The sequence below is a fragment of the Morus notabilis genome, unplaced genomic scaffold (assembly GCF_000414095.1).
Source record: "Morus notabilis unplaced genomic scaffold, ASM41409v2 Scaffold535, whole genome shotgun sequence".
In the NCBI taxonomy this organism is placed as follows: domain Eukaryota; kingdom Viridiplantae; phylum Streptophyta; class Magnoliopsida; order Rosales; family Moraceae; genus Morus; species Morus notabilis.
In genome coordinates this window covers 744,892-763,683 of record NW_010367018.1, presented here as the reverse complement: position 1 = coordinate 763,683, position 18,792 = coordinate 744,892, and the positions used below count along the sequence as shown (strand labels likewise).

Below are 18,792 nucleotides of genomic sequence, written 5' to 3'. Positions count from 1 at the left end.
ATTAAATTAGGTTTTTTCCTGTTTGTTTGGCGTGGGTTCCGGAATTCCAAAATAACAAAATCTTTTTTTTAAAAAAATACACACACATATATAAATATAAATATATATATATATATATATTTATACACATTGCTACGGCTGCCCATCTAACCGGATGGCAAGAAAACCACCATATACATGCAACAAACAGTTAAAAGTAGTTGGAAAATTAAACCTGATTAATTAAGCAAGCAATTAAGTATCTAGAAGTGATATATATGTGTGTGTGTATATATAATTATACGTATAATTGAAAAAGGATGTATATATGATATACCTCAGGGTCTTTGGACTCAAAATCCATGGGGGTGGCCACATGGAATACTCCGTTGCACCCCTTAATGGCTTCATTGAAGCTTCCCTCTTCAGCGAGGTCGGCCTTCCACAGTGTCAGGTTACTCTTCGCCTTAGGCAACTCTAACAAATGCTTTACCTTCTTCAAGTTCGCTGTTATTAATTTACGTCACAAAACAAATAAATATAAAATCAGAACATTTACAAACAAACAAACAAATGAAATGTATCATGAAGAACCATCAATTTTGAAGTTCCGTATGTAAGTCATGATCATAAGAACCATGCCGTACCAGGGTCGCGCACGGTGGCTCGGACCGTGTAACCGCGCTCTAGGAGCCGCATGACGAGCCATGATCCGATGTAACCCGACGCGCCGGTCACGCAAACAGTCTCACTCACCGATCCCATGTTGCTGCTAATTTTTTGAAAGACAGAATTTGGTTACTCACGGTTGGAAACTCTACAACACTCTGATATGTTTGCCACAATTAGCTAAGTTGCGCATGCATGGCTTTATATATTTTTACATTATGTGGTCCATAACCATAGACCTAACGCGCGTGGGCTCGCACAAGCAAATCAAAACTTTACCTTCTATTAACGTGCGTCCCTGACAGTCAAAGCACGTGGCTGGAGATTTGGCGTTGATAGTTGGCTTCTCCTGAGTCTGGGATGTCCTTTTTTTTTAGTTTTTTAATTTTTTCTCTTCATCTTCCTCTTTAATTTTGAGTTGTGAAAAAGTTTGCTACGTTAGCTACTACTATCGAAACGTGACTGTTGCAACTTTGGCCAGGTCACTATCTGGAAATTCGCCGGCTTTGAGTCTGCGATTATACTTGAATTATTTCTTTAATTAAAGATTATACTTGAATTATTTGGACACGGTTGCTTGTTCTCCATTAATTTACAGCAAAAGAATAAGATTTTTTTTGAATATAAAAGAAAAAGATTTGAATCTTTTTAAAAAATTGCAAAATGAAAAGAACAATAAACCATGAAAAAAAAAAAGAGATACTGACAATGAACATTATCTATTTTACACACTGCAAAAATATTTAAAAAAAAGGCTCTAACCTCTATAATCTATTGCCTCTTTCTCTTCTTATTTTTCCACTGACCAACATTATTTTAAGAGTTTTTCAAGTTCTCAAATTTGTATTTATTTCTTACTTCTTTCTCGCCAATTTATCAATTGTTATTGTTTTAGTTTCATAATAGCTATTTATATCTTGTTATTTTTTGTGTTTTATTGAGTAATTATTTGGTTCTAAATTATTGGGAACAATGTCTAATAAAAACTGGAGAAAAATTATAAAAAATAGTTTGATTCATTCTTAAAAAAAGAGCTCTTGAAGATTTTTTCACAAGTAATAAATATTTGAATAACGCAAGAATCTTCTATATAAGAAGAGTGGATGCCATTCAAGTTTTTGTACTTTTCTTTTTTGGTCTGAGTTCAACTTTTTGTACTTGCTTGTGTGCTTAGTTCGTCTGTTTTTTTTGTTTTTTTTAGTAACATTGTTTACACTTTTTCTTATTAACTTTTTCTTTCCAATTGTCCATTTTAAATACTTTTTCCATCATTTTCTCAAATATAATCCCAATCAATATTTTTTTTTAACTATTTTCCCTAATAAATTATTTCTTAAAAATTCATTTTTTATATTTGGATTTTGTCACTTTAACGTCTAGCTTTGTTTCTCATTTTATGTCTAAATATTCTCATTAAAACATTTTTGGTTGAAGCAAAAATTTGAGATAATCATTCCATATTAGTTCTAAACTTGTATTTATTTTACTAAAAATATGAATAAGATTATGGTAGCCAAAAACATACAAACTATTAATTGTTGGAAGTATTACTAATTATAAAAATTAGCAATAATTTTTTTAATCTAAATATACTTGAAAAAAAGTGTAGATTACTTGTATACCGCAAGCACGATCAAAGAACGTGCGTCAAACCTAGTAAACTAATTTAAATGAATCAGTAAATGGCGACATTATAGTAGAAAAAACATAAGAAAATAATATTGATAAAAAGTTAATCATGTGATGGTTGGATTAAATAGACTAGTCATATTGTCTGTTGATTAAAAATTATTAGATGAACTCAAATATAAATATTCAATCAATGCATTTGCATTTCAAAAGCAAGAAAAAAAATTCCAAAAGAATTTAGTTGAACTTTAATGTATTTTAAATATATATTTATTAATTTTAAAAAGGCTCCATCTAACATTTTTGTTTAAGGCCCCAAGTATACTTGAGCCCGCATTGCAAGTGGTTGTGATTGTGAACTTGGTGATTTAAATTTTATTTTTAAAAGTGCTTGAGTCTAAACTTTTATTTTTTATTTTTTATCAATACTTTTTTTTATGAATATAATATTAAATGAAAAGAGCATTAATTAAGAGTAATGAATACAAATCAAGACTATACAATCTAAAAAGACATTTACTTCATTTTTCCTTTGAAAATTTAAAGGAAGCTCCTAACATTTATCAAGTCATTGTGATGGAAATATTTGTAATAACACTTTTTTTTTTAATTATAACAACGCTAATTTTTCTTTATTTGTGGAAAATCAATCTCAATCTAGAATATGGAAATGATAAAAAAGATCTAGAATCTAGAATTTATAAAAAGAAAAAGAAGTCAGATTTTTTGGTAGTTTGATTATTACAATCCAGAAATCTGATGAGAAGTATAACAAAGCCATCTTCACACGGAAATGGACTCTGACAATATACATCGTGACATCGACGATATTGTTAGGTGAGCTTGAACTAGTAGTTTGACTATTTGGCTGATCAACCTTAATTCACCAGAACTTAAAATATTTAACTGAAATTCACTAGACTACTCTTTTTCTTGACTTTTTCCTAACTAATGTTTTACTTTTGCATTTAATAATATTCGTTATACCGTGATAAAGAAGCATCACATCATTATTAGTTCTCATCCCTTAATTATTTCTAAGAAAGAAGTCTTTTTAAAAATATTAATAGTTTGTTTAGTTCACCGTCTAGATCAATAATTTTAATTTTACATTTAAATTTTATTAGAGAATTATTAGCAGTAATTTTTTATTTAATTCTTTTTGTAAAAAAAGTACTATAATAGAATTAGAATAACGGGTTTAAATACGTGAAATATGTACTAAAAAAATGCTTAACGCCAAATGGAGAAATATTTCATTTAGTGCAAGAAAAAAAGGAAAAATACGGTTTTTTTCAACAAATATTTGACTAGTTACGGTTTTTTTTTTCTCTTCTTTTAATACTCTTCGATTTTTTAACAAGCATGTTCCACCACCTTAAAATAATAGTTATCCATTAAATGTCGAAATAATTAGACAACCCATAAACGTCACATGTTTGAATGATGATAACTTAAAGACAATACCACTTATTAAGTATAGCTGCTCAACCTTATCGATTTATAAGTAAATTATGTTCGAATATTTTTCACATGAGTGACATATATAAATATCAACTCTCTAAAATAGTATTCTTAAATTCAACCTTGAATGATTGTGACTTGCAAGTTCTCTGTTTTTCTTTTTTTTTTTCTTCAAAGTGATTTGCCAGTTTGAGAGAGAAAGTTAGGATGGAAATAATTGTACACGACTCTAAATGTTCACGTGAAAAAAATCATTTAAATTTTTAATTTCGTTCTCAATTTGACTAATATTATAACAAATTTTAAAATTGAGAGAGTGAATTGTCAAGATTAAAAGTTGAGAGAGTGAATTGTCAAGATTAAAAATTGATGGATCAATTTGCCAAATTCTAAAATTGAGGAGATGTCCGTACAAAAAAGCTTATTCTACTAGATTGCTATCTGTAATCTACTAAATTATATCAACGCAGATCACTAGAGGTCTCGGAAGCCAGTTACTGACGTAAATTATTAGATGATCACCCGTAATTTACCAGAATATGTTCGTTGTCTTTTAAGATCTGTTGCTAGAGTAATCTGGTAGATTACTACTAGTAATCTACCGGATTAATTTCTAAAGTATATGCATAATTAACTCGCATAATTGTATCCTTCAAAACAAGAGTTATGAATGATTACGAATGGTCTAAAAATGCCAACACATTCGAAAATGACAAAGCTGAACATAAAAGTATACTAGCAATCAAACTCATAACATACTTCATTGTACTAAATAAGCAGTGGCAGTGAAAAATCTAGGTGCATGTTTTTTGCTCTTCTCTTGTGTTAATCTGTTGGCTCGTACTTCTCTTAGTCCATTCGAATTACATAAAAATGCAAGGAAACACTCCATGTATGCATAAGCCAAGCCTAAGAAACCTAATCTCATCCTTTTATTTTATTTTATTTTTAATAATCAGGATTGAAACCGATAAACTCCAACAAAATCAGAAGTAAATGGAGTTGGAAGAAACTATTACAGATATAATTAAGCATCTATTAAAAGTAAAATACAAGTGTAGATTAGATCCCTTGTTTCTTATTTAGTCCGACCCATTGGGGTTGTTTTCATGAGCAAGTGGAAGCAATCCCTTTTCACGACATGTCTCAATTGCTCCAACGAACATATCCTCCAAGCTGTATTTGTACTGAAAGCCCAATTCCTTCAACTTCCTTGAAGAGAACTCCACATTTTCTATGTTTTCTTCAAATCCTTTGAATCTGATCACAATATTACTACTTAATTAGCTTAGCATAAAAACTTTATTTTTACTTTTATAGTTTTCTCTCTCCTCTATATTGGCTTTACTATAACTTATAGTTTCATCACGTTGTACATTTCTCTAAATGGAATAATCAATATTGTGGGGCAAAATATATATACATATATATGAAAATTAAAAAAAGGCAAAATATAATTTTTATAAAATTTCACATACAAAACTAAATGAAGCCCTTGTCAATATGGTGAAAGGGGCTTACTTTGTGGGAATGTTATACTGAGGGTATTTTTCCTTGAGCAATTTAACAAGCTCATAGATTGTAGCACTATGTGAACTTGTGATGTAACGACCCTCGGCTTTAGGATGCTCGTACAAGAATATATGAGCTTCGCAGAGGTCGTCCAAGTGAATGTATTTTCCTTGCTTTAGGATAAAGTAGTGAGCTTCATTTCCTGGTTATAAAAATGTTTAATTCAATGAAAAATTCAGGAGTAGCTCACGTAAAATGGTAATTTAAATTGGGCAGTATTATAGGATAAATAAATAAACATGTACCGATGATAGGCGCAATTCCGGTGATGATACTTGAAGGCGCAGTGGGACCAAGAAATGGGCCAATCACAAGCGTTGGAATGATAGTAATGAAGTCCATGTTGTGTTCTTTTGCGAATTTCCACGCTGCTTGCTCGGCAAGAGTCTTGGAGACAAAATACATCTACAGATGATTAAAAAAAAAAAACTTACTATGATGATACTGATCTTTATCAAATTTTGTTAATTTTACATACTTTTGTATTTTGATGTAGTTTTAATAATTTTAGCATTAAAAACCATGCAAAACAAATCTTAAAATAAGGCAAATTTTTAGACCAAATTTGGCATACATACTTTCTTAGCGTGTATACAAATAAATATAGGCCCAAAATGGACTTTTAACGATATAAATAACGGTGCAAAAAAAATTATATATAATTACCCATCCAATCATCTTTACGGTCCGACAAAATTCAACGTCACTCCAATAGGATTCGTCGTAAAAGGACCTTCCTTGTGGCCCAGCATCTACAGCTCCAGCTGATGAGGTGAAAACTAGTCTCTTAACCTTTGCATCCAGGCATGCTTTCATGATGTCTAAAATCCCGGCTATTGCTGGCTTAATTACTTCATTCTTCCAACCAAACAATCATCATATTTTAAGTTAATAACTAATTGTCGTAAGGTCCCAAATTAAAGAGCCAACAAGTTTCAAGGCATATAATATTTTTCTTTTTTTAGAAATTCAAGACATATATTTGGTAATGCGTGATTTCTCCCAAAATATAAGAGCCACGTAAGATTAATTATGGGTCCCATATAAAATAAGAACCCGCACCGGCTGATGGCTGCTAACAGGCCGTGGAAAATTAAAAGATGACGACACAAGACTTTTCAGACTTGACCTTTTATTTCTTCTTAGCACTCCATATAAAGAGTTTATGTAAGTAAAACACTATAAGAGTTGCTAGTTGTTCACACACGTACTGTAGGATTCAAAACTCTATAATCCCGCTTTAGAATCCATGTCCGATCATGCACTGTATGATATTAAGTGTGCATACGTGAAAACTAAACTCGTTCATTAAGTAAATTTAGAATTTTTTTTATCTTTTTATTTGTGGACTCTGAAAATTTTAAATTGATAAATTCCCCCTTTTCAAACAAAAAAACAAAACAAAAGAAAAGAAAAATACACACAGATGTGTTTATTTAGATATGGTAGCCGAATCTAACCGGTAATCAAATCATTATATATAGATGCGCAAAAATAAGTAAAATAGTAATTATAAAATTGAAAATCAATAAGCATATTAAGTAGTGATATATAAATTGAACAGTTGACAAAATAATTAACATAATTAATGAAATTGAATTTTTATCATATTACATTATCAGATTTTTATATTTTAAGATGACTACAGATGAAAATGTAATTATTAAAAACTCGTTCATATATATGTGTGATTTAAAAAGGATGTATATACCTCAGGGTCTTTGGAATCAAAATCCATGGGTGTGGCCACATGGAACACTCCTGTGCACCCCTTAATGGCTTCATTGAAGCTTCCCTCATCAGCCAGGTCGGCCTTCCATAGTGTCAGGTTACTCTTTGCCTTAGGCAATTCCAGCAAATGCCTTACCTTCTTCACGTTCGCTGTTATTAATTCATATCACAAAAACAAATAAAGACAAATTAATTATCAGAATATTAACAAAAAAACAAACACGTATCATGCGAAGAACTATCAACTTAAGAACTAGGCCGTACCAGGGTCGCGCACGGTTGCTCGGACTGTGTAATCGCGCTCCAGGAGCCTCATGACGAGCCATGATCCAATGTAACCCGACGCGCCGGTCACGCAAACAGTCTCAACCTTCGATCCCATATTGCTGCTAATCTTTTGAAAGACAAAATTTGGTTACTGATCGTTGGAAACTCTACAGCACTTGTATGATTGCCTCAATTAGCCATGCTAGAAACTGTATATATTATATGGTCTATAACTATCTCCCTAACGCGCGTGGGCTAGCGCGCATATAAAAGTCTTTACCTTCTAGTAACGTGGGAGTTGAAATTGTTGGCTGCTCCTAGGTCCTGAGGCTTTTTTTTTTTTTTTTAAAAGTTTTTTTCCCTTTTTTTTTTTCATCTTCCTCTTTAATTTTAAGTTCTCAAAAAGTCTACTTAAAGCTAGTTTGATAGTGCTGTAAATTTTTAAAAAAATTACTATTAGCTGTGCTAAAAAAATAACTGTTACAAAAAACAGTCTGAGTGTTTAGTAAACTGTAACTATATAAGTATTGATTCCAGAAATATTATGGGTATCATGAAAGTTTTATTAATTACACTTCAAGGTAATTACCGCGTATTCTAAAAGCTAAAATTGTCATTGGACTACTTCTAATTTTGACTGTTAATTCTTCAAAATTTCTTTAAGAATCACTTTCTATGGTTTTTACCAAATACAAATTTCAACTGACTAGAGAATTGATTTTAGACTCTAAGAATCACTACCAAACGTACCGTTAGCTAGTATTATTAGGATGTGATTGTTGCATTTTGGATGTCATTATTTTAAAGAACACCTCTATTCATCACAATGAGATTAAAATTTCGCTACTCACATAAAATTGATCCACTAAATGAATAGATGAGAGCCAATTACATTTTTTTTTTTGAGTGATGGAGATTTATCCCATGGAGATGAATACCATTTTTTCATCTTAAAATTTACCAATTTAGAGTCCACGATTATATTTGATTTTTTTAAAGATTATACTTGAATATTTTTTGAACACGATGCTTGTTCTCCTCTAAATTATGACAAAATGAAAAGAAATTGTAAAAGTGAAATAAGGTCTACACTAATGGGATATTTGTTTAAAGAGTTCGTCAATAATTTTGAATCATAATTTTTAATTTTTTACAGTATTTTTTTCTTACAAAAAATTTAAATTTTAAAAATTAAAATTATAAATCATAATTTTAAATCTATAAACTAAACGTCTCGTAAATATTTTGAATACTTGTATAACAAACAAATGATTTGCATTGTATTGTGCCGAAATGACTTTTAGGGTCCCAAAAGGAGGGGAAAATAACAACCAAGAATTTTTTACGGTTTAAATTTTAGTTGTAATAATAGTAGGTTTTGTACTTTACTGGAGAAAAAAAAATATAAATTATAGCAAATGGTATTTATTAGAAAATAGCAACAGCAATGATGGGACATTTCTAGAAAATAGAAGAGGTGTAAGCATGGTGATTCATATTTAAAAATTCGAAGGAAGCTTCTAACACTCAGTAAAGTCGTTGATATTGAAATATTCTTAACATTGACTCAATCTCAATGTAGAATACAGTAAAGTCGTTGAGATTGAAAATTCTTAACATTGATTTTTCTTTATTTCGTGTTCAATCTAGAATTCGTATTGCAATCTAAAAAATTGAGAATAAGGATGATTATTGGGCGAAATAAAGTTGGGTATGCTTCCCCACGATTGAAAATTCTTAACATTGATTTTTCTCCCCCCGATTGAAAATTCTTAACATTTATTTTTCTTTATTTCGTCTAAAAAATTGAGAATAAGGATGATTATTGGGCGAAATCAAGTTGGGTATGCTTCCCCCCCACCAAACAAAAAAAACTTGCTCCTATACCTGCCTTACTTAGGACCGGGTTCAGACGATCCCGTCGAGAGATTTTTTTTATACTTTATCTATCTATTTAACCATTAAGAAAAAAACTAACGGTACCGTTACATCAAATTAAATATAAAATTATGAATCATTTGGATTTTGTAAGATAATAAAATAGTAAAATACTTGTAAACTTTTTTAATCCCATGTTTTTAAGTGATATTATAATATATAATATATATTTAAATTAAAAATATTTTTAGAAATATATGTATATGTATATGTATGTTCGGGCGGGGATGCTTTCCCCGCCACCGCCCCGGCCCGCCCCTGCTTCGGAGATAATGTTAGCCACATATACGCAGTGTCTCTATGTAACAACTTCTATATCCGTTTTATCTGGAGTGGATACCCACACCAACAGGTAAAAAGCTCATTTGCGGTCTTGACGTGGAAAAGGACTTTGACAATATTGTTAAGTGAGCTTGAAGTGTTGAACCAGTAGTTTGGTGTCGTTCACTTCGCGGATTCGAGTTTTCAATTCGAACTGAGATGTGACATTTTTTTAGAGCTTTTTACTATAACAGAAAAAGTTAGATGTAATATTTTCTGTGAGCTTTTTACTGTATGTTGACGGTGAATTTTCACCAACAAAAACAGGCCGGTTTACCTCTGGGTTTCCCGTCGGATTACCGGCTTAAAAATAGGTTATGTGTAGGAGTTTGATGTGCTTGCGGTATTTTTTGTGTAGTAGGCAATATGAGAAAGAATACTTAAAGTAGGAAAACACACAAGATTTATAGTGGTTCACTCTTATAAAATGAAGAGCTACATCCACTGTGGTTTGTTATTCCTTTTTGAGATTGTTACAATTTACAATATGCTTTTTCGTTCTATCTGTTTTTTTTATAGAAAAGATCAACCTCCTTTCCGTATGAGGTTTCTCTCCTTTTATAGCCGAGCTTCCTTCGTTGGAGGGGTTTTCTCCTGTAGGCTGAACGAGCACTCAAGTGGTCTCCCTTTCTAGGCCCAGCCCGTAGCCCACTAATCACTTTTTGCGCACTGTTCACTCAGCCAATTAATCTCCCATTACGGGTCTGTGCACAGCTGTAACCCTTTTCTGTCCCCTGTAGGGGCGGTTTAAGGGTTTGCATTTAATGCCTGTACTGTGGACACCCCTTACGCAGCTTGCCACGTCAGGCTTTCCCTCAAGGAGCATTTCCCTCGTCCCCAGTGTTGTTTAGCCCAATTGTTCTCCTTGGCGGTGGACTTCTATGTTGTAAGGTCGACGGTACGACCTGTCGATGTCAGATGAAATGGACGCCCTAAGTTGGACTTCTTACTCGGGCTCTAAACGGCGGGAGGAAAAAGGGTCCCAGACGTCGAGGGTTGTTGCTTTGCGAGAAGAGGTTAAGGCCACGTGTCACGTTGTCCTCCCTCCATGTAGAGGACAGTAGCTTTTTATGCTTTATTCGACCCACATAGAGTAGTTTTCCCTGCTTCCTGGTTGAATGCGAGTCTGGCTCCTGGGTTCTGATGAACCTTGGTTGTCACGAGCATTTGTCGTCACCATTTTCATATGAATGGTCGACATTATGTTGAGGTGTTTCAGCAGTCGTTGTCTAGAATGGTCGTCGCTTAGAATAACCGCCATTTTTTCCTTCCTCTCGACTTAGGATTTTGACGTAGCTCCTTGTCTTTTTCATTACCAGAACAATGGCCCCAAAAAACTCCCGTCGAGAGGAACCGTCTGTTGTACGACCAGACTCCCCTTCTGTGGTGGAGATTTCATGGTCATCTTCCTCGTCAGACTGCGACTCACTGTTGCGGGAAGTCGAGGAACATATGGCCGGCCCAGGCGACGATGGTAGCAATACTTATGACAACGTCTGCCGAATGATCGACGAAGACGTTGATAGGAGGCCTTTTACAGGTGGCAGCGTGTGTGGGGTCGCCGCTTCTCTGGTGGATGCCCCGCTGGCTGCTACAAGTGGAGACCCGGATCGGCCTTCCTTCAGAGCTGACACCGTGCCGTCGAGAGTCCGGAATAAGGACATCATCTGGGCGGTGAAGGAAGAATGCATTGATGGGAGGTGGTTCGAATACCTCCTCCCAGACATGCACTTTAGGACTAGTATGCCCCCGACCGGATTCCTCCCTGTCTATACCAGGGCCGTTACTACGGGGATGACCCTTCCGGTTCATCCATTCGTAAAAGATTATTGCCACTTTTATAGCATTTCCCCCGCCCAACTGGCGCTAAATTTCTGGTACTGCTTTGCTGGCGCCTGGATCTTGTGGAACCAGCAGTTTGACATGGATCTTCCTCTGGATGAGTTTAGATTCATGTACAGATTGTGCCATGTTGCCAAGTACGAGGGATGGTATTTTCTGAGTGGGCACGGGAGATCTCAGCCCAGATTTGGCAAGCTAATTTTGGGCATTTTCTCGTCGTCACATGGGTGAAAACCCATATTTTTCATGATACGCGGCCCCTTTAATTTTCATCTCGACGACTGCTTGCTCCGCCAAAGGAAGGTGCAGGCGTCGTTTGGGAACATGGGTGAGACTTTTGATTCCCTTTCTTTCTCACCTTATTTCGCTTTCTCCTTTCTTATGTTGACAGTCTTTTTATCCTACAGTCAGTCAGGACCGGCCGAAGTTCTCCAGAAATAGTTTGGCGAGGATTGAGAAGGCCTTCTCGTTCTCGTCCGAGGTTCGCCATATTGATACTTTCCTGACCCAGGCCAATCTTCGAAGTGCCGGACTAATTCTCGATCTCCCAGACCCTACTGACTCGACGCCGTCCGTGAATACTTCCACTTAAGCGACGAAGGTAAACCCCTGTCCCCAGTGGAGTTGCTAATTGTTGACGATGAATTTTCGTCAGCAAAAACAGGCCGGTTTACCTCTGGGTTTCCCGTCGGATTACTAGCTTAAAAATAGGTTATGTGTAGGAGTTTGATGTGCTTGCGGTATTTTTTGTGTAGTAGGCAATATGAAAAAGAATACTTAAAGTAGGAAAACGTACAAGATTTATAGTGGTTCACTCTTATGAAGAGCTACATCCACTGTGGTTTGTTATTCCTTTTTGAGATTGTTACAATTTACAATATGCTCTTTCATTCTTTCTTTTTTTTTTAATAGAAAAGATCAACCTCCTTTCCGTATGAGGTTTCTCTCCTTTTATAGCCGAGCTTCCTTCGTTGGAGGGGTTTTCTCCTGTAGGCTGAACGAGTACTCAAGTGGTCTCCCTTTCTAGGCCCAGCCCGTAGCCCACTAATCACTTTTTGCGCACTGTTCACTCAGCCAATTAGTCTCCCATTACGGGTCTTTGCATCGCTGTAACCCTTTTCTGTCCCCTGTAGGGGCGGTTTAAGGGTTTGCATTTAATGCATGTACTGTGGACACCCCTTACGCAGCTTGCCAAGTCAGGCTTTCCCTCAATGAGCATTCCCCTCGTCGCCAGTGTTGTTTAGCCCAATTGTTCTCCTTGGCGGTGGACTTCTATGTTGTAAGGTCGACGGTACGACCTGTCGACGTCAGATGAAATCGACGCCCTAAGTTGGGCTTCTTACTCAGGCTCTAAACGACGAGAGAAAAAGGGGTCCCAAACGTCAAGGGTTGTTGCTTTGCGAGGAGAGGTTAAGGCCACGTGTCACGTTGTCCTCCCTCCACGTGTCCTCCATATTTTCCCCATAACACTGTAGAAACTTAAAACTGAAAACTCAAATTGATGAAATGAACGAGGCGGCCTTTGACTCTGTGGCTGATTAACGTCCTTCATGCAACATAACTTTTCATATTTCCCTGGAAAGCATTAGGCAAACGCATTTCTTGAATATTTTGTAACTGATGCTTTTCTTTGTAGGGACAAGGGAGTTTCTTTTGTGTTTTTTCTTTTTTTCTTAGAATATTTGTATTCCTTACTCTTTTAACTGTTAAATTTAATTAAAATCACATCAAATTAAAAAAATATGCTGAACAGATAAATTTTGATACATATTTAATGGCTGAAAAGTAAGAAATATCAAGATTCTCAAAAAAAAAGAACACTAGAGAAAATCAATTATATTTATTAGGTTGGACACCTTTTAAACTTTTCGTATTTGACAATTTAATCGTGGTACTTTTTTTTCTTAGCGATTGACCTTTAAAATTTTAAAATTTTTGTAATTAAGATCTTTCTACTAAGTCTGTTAAATTCTAAACTGATTTTGACATGTTACTTGCACATTACCTCTTTTTAGGAGTATTGGTGGTCATTTTCTATACCAAAATGAATAAAAGATTAAAAAAAAAAAAAAACACAAAATAAATTTTTTTTTTAAGAAAAAGGACAGATGTTTCCCTGCTCTATTCTTCTCTCGAATTCGCATCTCCATGGAGTCAAAACCCAATTGAGAAGAAGAATCCAATTTTTTCTCAATCCCCTCCATAAGAATTTCACTCGAAAATCATCTCTTTTCCTTGTTAATTTTGGTTGTGTATTTTCCTCATGGTAAGCAAAAGCACGGAACTCAAACTTGAGCAAAGTTTGACGACATTTCATCTCATTAATGAAAACTCATTCCCTTCTCTGAAAAGTATCCATCCTTTTCTTTTCTTTTCTTTTGAGTTTGACACCTTTTAGGCCTCTCTGCTTTGCCTTTTTGTCACTTCATAATCCAATAAACCTGATTAATTTCTAACATTTAGGAAAGGACCCAACTTTTTAGTTAAATGCCCTCTTGAAAAGCTCATTTTAAGTAAATACATCCGTTTTAATTTAATCATTTCTCCTCTTTTTTTAAATGTAAATGCTGATGTGGCAAATGAAATTATAAATATACCCTTTAAATTTCAACAATTTTACAGGTCTAACTATGAGTGAAAAGAACCCCTCCGACGTTCCTTTATTTTACAGAATGTTCTCTTTACTTCGATCCGTTCTCTTTCTCTACCATCTCTCTACTGCCCTCAACCGAAGCGCCGCTCACGCCCTCGCCCACCGGCCGCGGTCACGCCTCTCCTGCCGGCCTCCGCCACGCCTCTTCCGCCGGTCGAGTTTTAAGTCAAGTGAGTAGTTTGTTCTTTTTTTTTTTCCATTTTTCTTTCTAAATGAAATTTGTTTAAATGTGAATGATTTTTCAAATTTCTTGTTTGTAGTCATTTTTGGGGGTTTTCTCTATGCAATTTGATTGTAGTTTTTTTTTCCCCCTTAAGTTCTCTTAAATTGCATTGACAGATTTTTTTTTTTCTCGGAAAGAGGATGAGGAAATTTTCTTATGCTTAGTCTTGATGATTATGAGTATAGGGTGTGCTGCAGCATACAGTGGGAATAAAATTAAAACAAATAACTTAATTTGTAACGATGCCGTGCCGAACACACCCACGGAGGCCGCCGCCCTTTCTCGAACGTCTCTCTTCAAGTGAGTGGTTTTTTTATTCTTCTCCTTTTCATTTTATTTTTGTTTGTCCAACGTTTTGCTTTGAAATGTTCATATTTGGGATGGAAAAAATGACAAAATGAAAGAGAGGTTTCAGTTTTTGAATTTCAGTTTGTGCATGTTTCTGTGAGCCTTGGCCACTGTATTATTGAAAATGTAAACGAATTAGAATTAAATTTGTGTCAAACTTAGAGCAGGTTGTGTTTGATCAATTTTCTGCAAGAAAGATTGTGTTCCCTGTTATTGCTTTTGAAGTGTATAACATCGTTGATTGATTATTATGATTTTTTGTTTTAAATGTTTATGTAATATTATTCCATGGTGGTATTGATGGCTGTTAGTTGTAGTGTTTAGAAATAATAATTGGATCTTCTTGAGGGCGTTTAGTATGGGGTAAACTCAAAAATGCAAATAAAAATTTTTCAGATTCTCATGTTTAATATAATTATTAGACTTTTCTAAAACTCAAGAAATTGAAGTTTATAGATTTTACAGTACCACATTTTTTAATAATCATAAACTCATCTAATAGGGCGTTATTTACTTTGTTAGGAAAGTAATATTATGGGAAAAAAAAAATAATCTGCCCTAACCTCTCTCACACCCATCTCTTCCCACCTAGCCTAGCCGCCTGTCTCTGGTCCATCCTAGTTGAATCTCTTCCGTCGACCACACTGCCGCCGCTTTCTAATCCACTACGCCGTTGCCGCCTTCTGATCCACCACACCGTCGCCGGAAATATCTAGCTCTAATCTCTCTCTCACCCATCTCTTCCCAGACCCAGCCGCCTCTCTCTCGTCCAGCAGCTGGCACCACTCTTCCGTCGACCATGCTGCTGCCGCCTTCCGATCCACCACGCCGTTGCCGAACTTTCTTCTGCCGCCACCACCAGAGTATGATTCCTTTTATCTCATTTTTTTGTGAAAATTTTTTTCTTTCACAATCTGTGTTAGTTTATTTTTTTATTTTTTTATTTTTTTATCTTGACTTTAATTTCATACCGGCATCAATCTCATTTGTGGCATTGATGGATTGTATAGGCAGGTATTCTTTTCGATCCGTGATGTTATTTTCTTGGTTTTTTCTTCTTTTCTTCTTGTTGAATCCGTATCAGCTTGGTTTTTTTTATCTCCAAATTTATAACATTTTTAACATAATCTGATGACGATGTATAGGTAGGTATTCTTTTTGATCTGTGATGTCATTTTCTTGGTTTTTTTCTCTTTTCTTCTTGTTGAATCCATATCATCCTTTTCTTTTTTTTTTGGTTGAATCTATTACTCTATTTTTCTTGTTGAATCCGTTAATGATGGCCATTGCCTTTGGTTGAATATATTTCTTGTTGAATCTGTTAATCATGGTCATTGCCTTTGGTTGAATTTATTTCTTGTTGAATCCATTATATACATGGCTGAATTGAACTTTGTAATCAATATGCTTATTTCTTTTTCTCATCAATTAACAGATATGGATCTTTTTCTATTGGAACCAAAAAAAGAGAATTTGTGGCTATTTTGGTTCAATATATGGAGATGTTAAATGAAATGACATTTTTGTTCATTTTTATTATATTTGTAATTATTAGTAAGCGATGTTTGCGTAGAAATAGATGGAGTGAGAGTTCTTATCGCCGACATCATATACGCCAATTAAATTACCATCGATTGCACATGGATACTGCAAGTATTGGCGGTCCTAGCACACAATCATCTTCAACACCATTAACATCAGGAAGGAAAAAGAGAAAGAGATCTCAAAGTGAAGATGTATTGGTTGATGCTTTAACTGAGACAATACATAAGTTTTCTAATATGTATGCTATGGCTGGTGAGAATATTGGTAGGCTTGCTAATTGCTTTCAATACGAGGCTGATAGTGCTGCAAGGAGGATGCAGGTGTTTGATGAAGTGAAGAAGGTAGAAGGACTAACAAATGCACAACGAGTACGAGTCGGAAAACTTCTTGTACAAAACCATGACTACACCAATTATTTCTTCACGTTAGATGATGAATTTAAGTTAGATTTTCTTCTATCTCTTTTAGAATGAGTTAGGTTGAAGCTTTTGGTATTATATTTACAAACTTGACTATGTGGTCTAATATTTAGATCTTTTGATGGCATCTTTGAAACTTTTATATGTGGTCTTAGATTTACAACTTTTGATGACAAGTTTGGAATCTCCTCAAGAAAACACAAGCAAATTAGTAATCCATAAAACAATATAGGGCCTGTTTGGTTCGTTAATTTGAGTTTTTAATTCGAGTTGAGATGTAATGTTGTGTGAGAGCTTTTTACTGTAACAAAAAAGTTAGATGTGACTGTTTCTGAGAGCTTTTTACTGTAGCAAAACTCGAATTCTAAACTCGAATCAGCGAAAAGAACGGGACCTATACCTTCAAAGAAAGCCATTTAGAACGTGCAAATATAAAAACCAAAATGCTTATGATGTGATAAATCTGTAGGCATCAAGATTACATAAGGAAGCGTTTAGTACGCAATAATCAATAAGAATCATATTCTTGAGAAAATGATGAAGTAATATGATTTCTAAGAATTATATATTATTGTGTTTGGTTCCGTACAAGAATTTTGTTTTAAATTTTTAAGAATAATATATTACTATGTTTGGTTTCATACAAGAATCTTGTCTCAAATTTCGAGGAATAATACATTTGAATAACAAACTAATGACCCATGAATTGTAGACAAAGCAGTACTATCATTATGGGATCCGAGTTTTGGTCCCTTATTATTATCTTTTTTTTTTTTTTTTTGGAAAACTATTAATTTCAAAGTACTAATTTAAATAAATAATCCCTTAACAAGTTTTTTGCCGAGGATTTCTTCTGTTAAACATCCAGTTTTATTTATTTTTAATCATATATAGCCATGCATTATGCCGAAACCGATTCAACCCCAAGTCCATTTTCTCGAATAAAATTAGTTACTACATATGCCACGGCCCACGTACATATATTTTTGTTTTTTGTTTTAAAGAAAATTATACTTGTAGCTATAACATCACCACAGATACGCAAACCATGTAGGATATGATGAATCGGATTCATTATTAATCAGGTTATTTTGTAGGAACACCTCTTGAATTTTTTGAATTTGACAATTTAGTTTTTACATTTTTTTTCTGACAATTAACATCCCAAATTTATAGTTTTTAGCACTTTCAACTTTTGTTGTTCAAGTTTATTAAAATTTTGACGGCTTTTTGCACCTAACGTGTAAATGATAACCTAATAAAGGCATTGATGTTCATTTTTATTTAGTTTTAATACAAATACATTCAAAAACTTGAATTTAATTTAATTATAACTTAAACTTTAATCTAAATTTTAATATGAAATTTTATTAATACTAAACAAAAATATCATCAATGCACTTTTTAAGCTGTCACTTGTAAGTTTGACACTAAAAAATAATCACAATTTTGACGAATTTGAGCAACAAGGATTAAAAATGTCAAAAATTAAAAATTTTGGGGGTTGATTATTAGGAAAAAGAAGTTTAGAGATTCAATTGTCAAATTGAAAAAATTCAAAAGTGTTCATACAAAATAGCCTATTAATTATCTCTAGCAACCTCCACAGACGTTTGCGATGAAAACACTTGTGGTCCATGCATGGCTTCATATTACTATGCATTTTCAAGGACGACGAAGCACAAGCCTGTCAATGAATCCCTCTGGCTCTTATATATACATTTTGGGTCGTTAGGTTACACGATATTGCAAGATAATCTTTCAACTAACGCATAATGTCCATTTCCTGTGTAGTCATGTCGATGAGAGATCCTCTAGTCCAACATCAACAAAGTACAAACCCAGTTTTAAGATGTACAAACTACAAAATCCTATAATCAATCCGACTATGCCAGATGCTTTTATAATCTACGTAATTACTATTGTTATTATTATTATTATTTATAAGATTGACAATTCAGGTAGCGACACGACGACACGATTCGAAATTCACACGAAATTAACGGGTTTGAATTTACTATAAATAGGTTTTGATCATAATAGAGTTGGCACGATTAACACGATTAATAAATAAGTTGGGTTAGGATTGGCCTCTTAACACAAAGTGACGTGAATTGATATGATTAACTATATGTGTCATCTGCAATCTAATGATATGTGATATAACATGAAACAAATAATGTGAATTTTAA

The 18,792-nt window shown here is 34.1% G+C and overlaps 3 protein-coding genes across 3 annotated transcripts; 1 reads left to right on the top strand and 2 right to left on the bottom strand.

Moving 5' to 3' along the window:
- Nucleotides 1-262: 262 nt before the first annotated feature.
- Nucleotides 263-803, bottom strand: LOC21412083 (dihydroflavonol 4-reductase). The gene is made up of 2 exons (XM_024174542.1): nt 627-803; nt 263-486 (listed from the first exon to the last, which is right to left on the bottom strand). The coding sequence occupies exons 1-2, from the start codon at nt 742-744 to the stop codon at nt 278-280; spliced, it is 327 nt and encodes a 108-aa protein (XP_024030310.1). The 5' UTR covers nt 745-803; the 3' UTR covers nt 263-277.
- A 3,833-nt stretch (nt 804-4,636) lies between these two features.
- LOC21404779 (bifunctional dihydroflavonol 4-reductase/flavanone 4-reductase) lies at nt 4,637-7,494 on the bottom strand. Its single transcript, XM_010111750.2, has 6 exons — nt 7,309-7,494; nt 7,025-7,194; nt 5,980-6,171; nt 5,559-5,718; nt 5,263-5,455; nt 4,637-5,001 (listed from the first exon to the last, which is right to left on the bottom strand). Exons 1-6 carry the CDS (start codon nt 7,424-7,426, stop codon nt 4,824-4,826), a joined length of 1,011 nt encoding a protein of 336 aa, XP_010110052.1. The 5' UTR covers nt 7,427-7,494; the 3' UTR covers nt 4,637-4,823.
- A 6,608-nt stretch (nt 7,495-14,102) lies between these two features.
- LOC112094190 lies at nt 14,103-16,721 on the top strand. Its single transcript, XM_024174493.1, has 3 exons — nt 14,103-14,235; nt 14,474-14,588; nt 16,072-16,721. Exon 3 carries the CDS (start codon nt 16,133-16,135, stop codon nt 16,652-16,654), a length of 522 nt encoding a protein of 173 aa, XP_024030261.1. The 5' UTR covers nt 14,103-14,235; nt 14,474-14,588; nt 16,072-16,132; the 3' UTR covers nt 16,655-16,721.
- The last annotated feature ends 2,071 nt before the right edge of the window (nt 16,722-18,792 follow it).

What these genes read in the sequence shown, in the direction of transcription:
- LOC21412083 (XM_024174542.1), bottom strand. Translation starts at nt 744, where the DNA reads ATGGGATCGGTGAGTGAGACTGTTTGCGTGACCGGCGCGTCGGGTTAC. An exon ending in AGCCACCGTGCGCGACCCTG is followed by an intron (nt 487 to 626) that starts GTACGGCATGGT and finishes AATTAATAACAG; the next exon opens with CGAACTTGAAGAAGGTAAAG.
- LOC21404779 (XM_010111750.2), bottom strand. Translation starts at nt 7,426, where the DNA reads ATGGGATCGAAGGTTGAGACTGTTTGCGTGACCGGCGCGTCGGGTTAC. An exon ending in CCGTAAAGATGATTGGATGG is followed by an intron (nt 5,719 to 5,979) that starts GTAATTATATAT and finishes AATCATCTGTAG; the next exon opens with ATGTATTTTGTCTCCAAGAC. An exon ending in CAGTATAACATTCCCACAAA is followed by an intron (nt 5,002 to 5,262) that starts GTAAGCCCCTTT and finishes TATTGTGATCAG; the next exon opens with ATTCAAAGGATTTGAAGAAA.
- LOC112094190 (XM_024174493.1), top strand. Translation starts at nt 16,133, where the DNA reads ATGGAGATGTTAAATGAAATGACATTTTTGTTCATTTTTATTATATTT.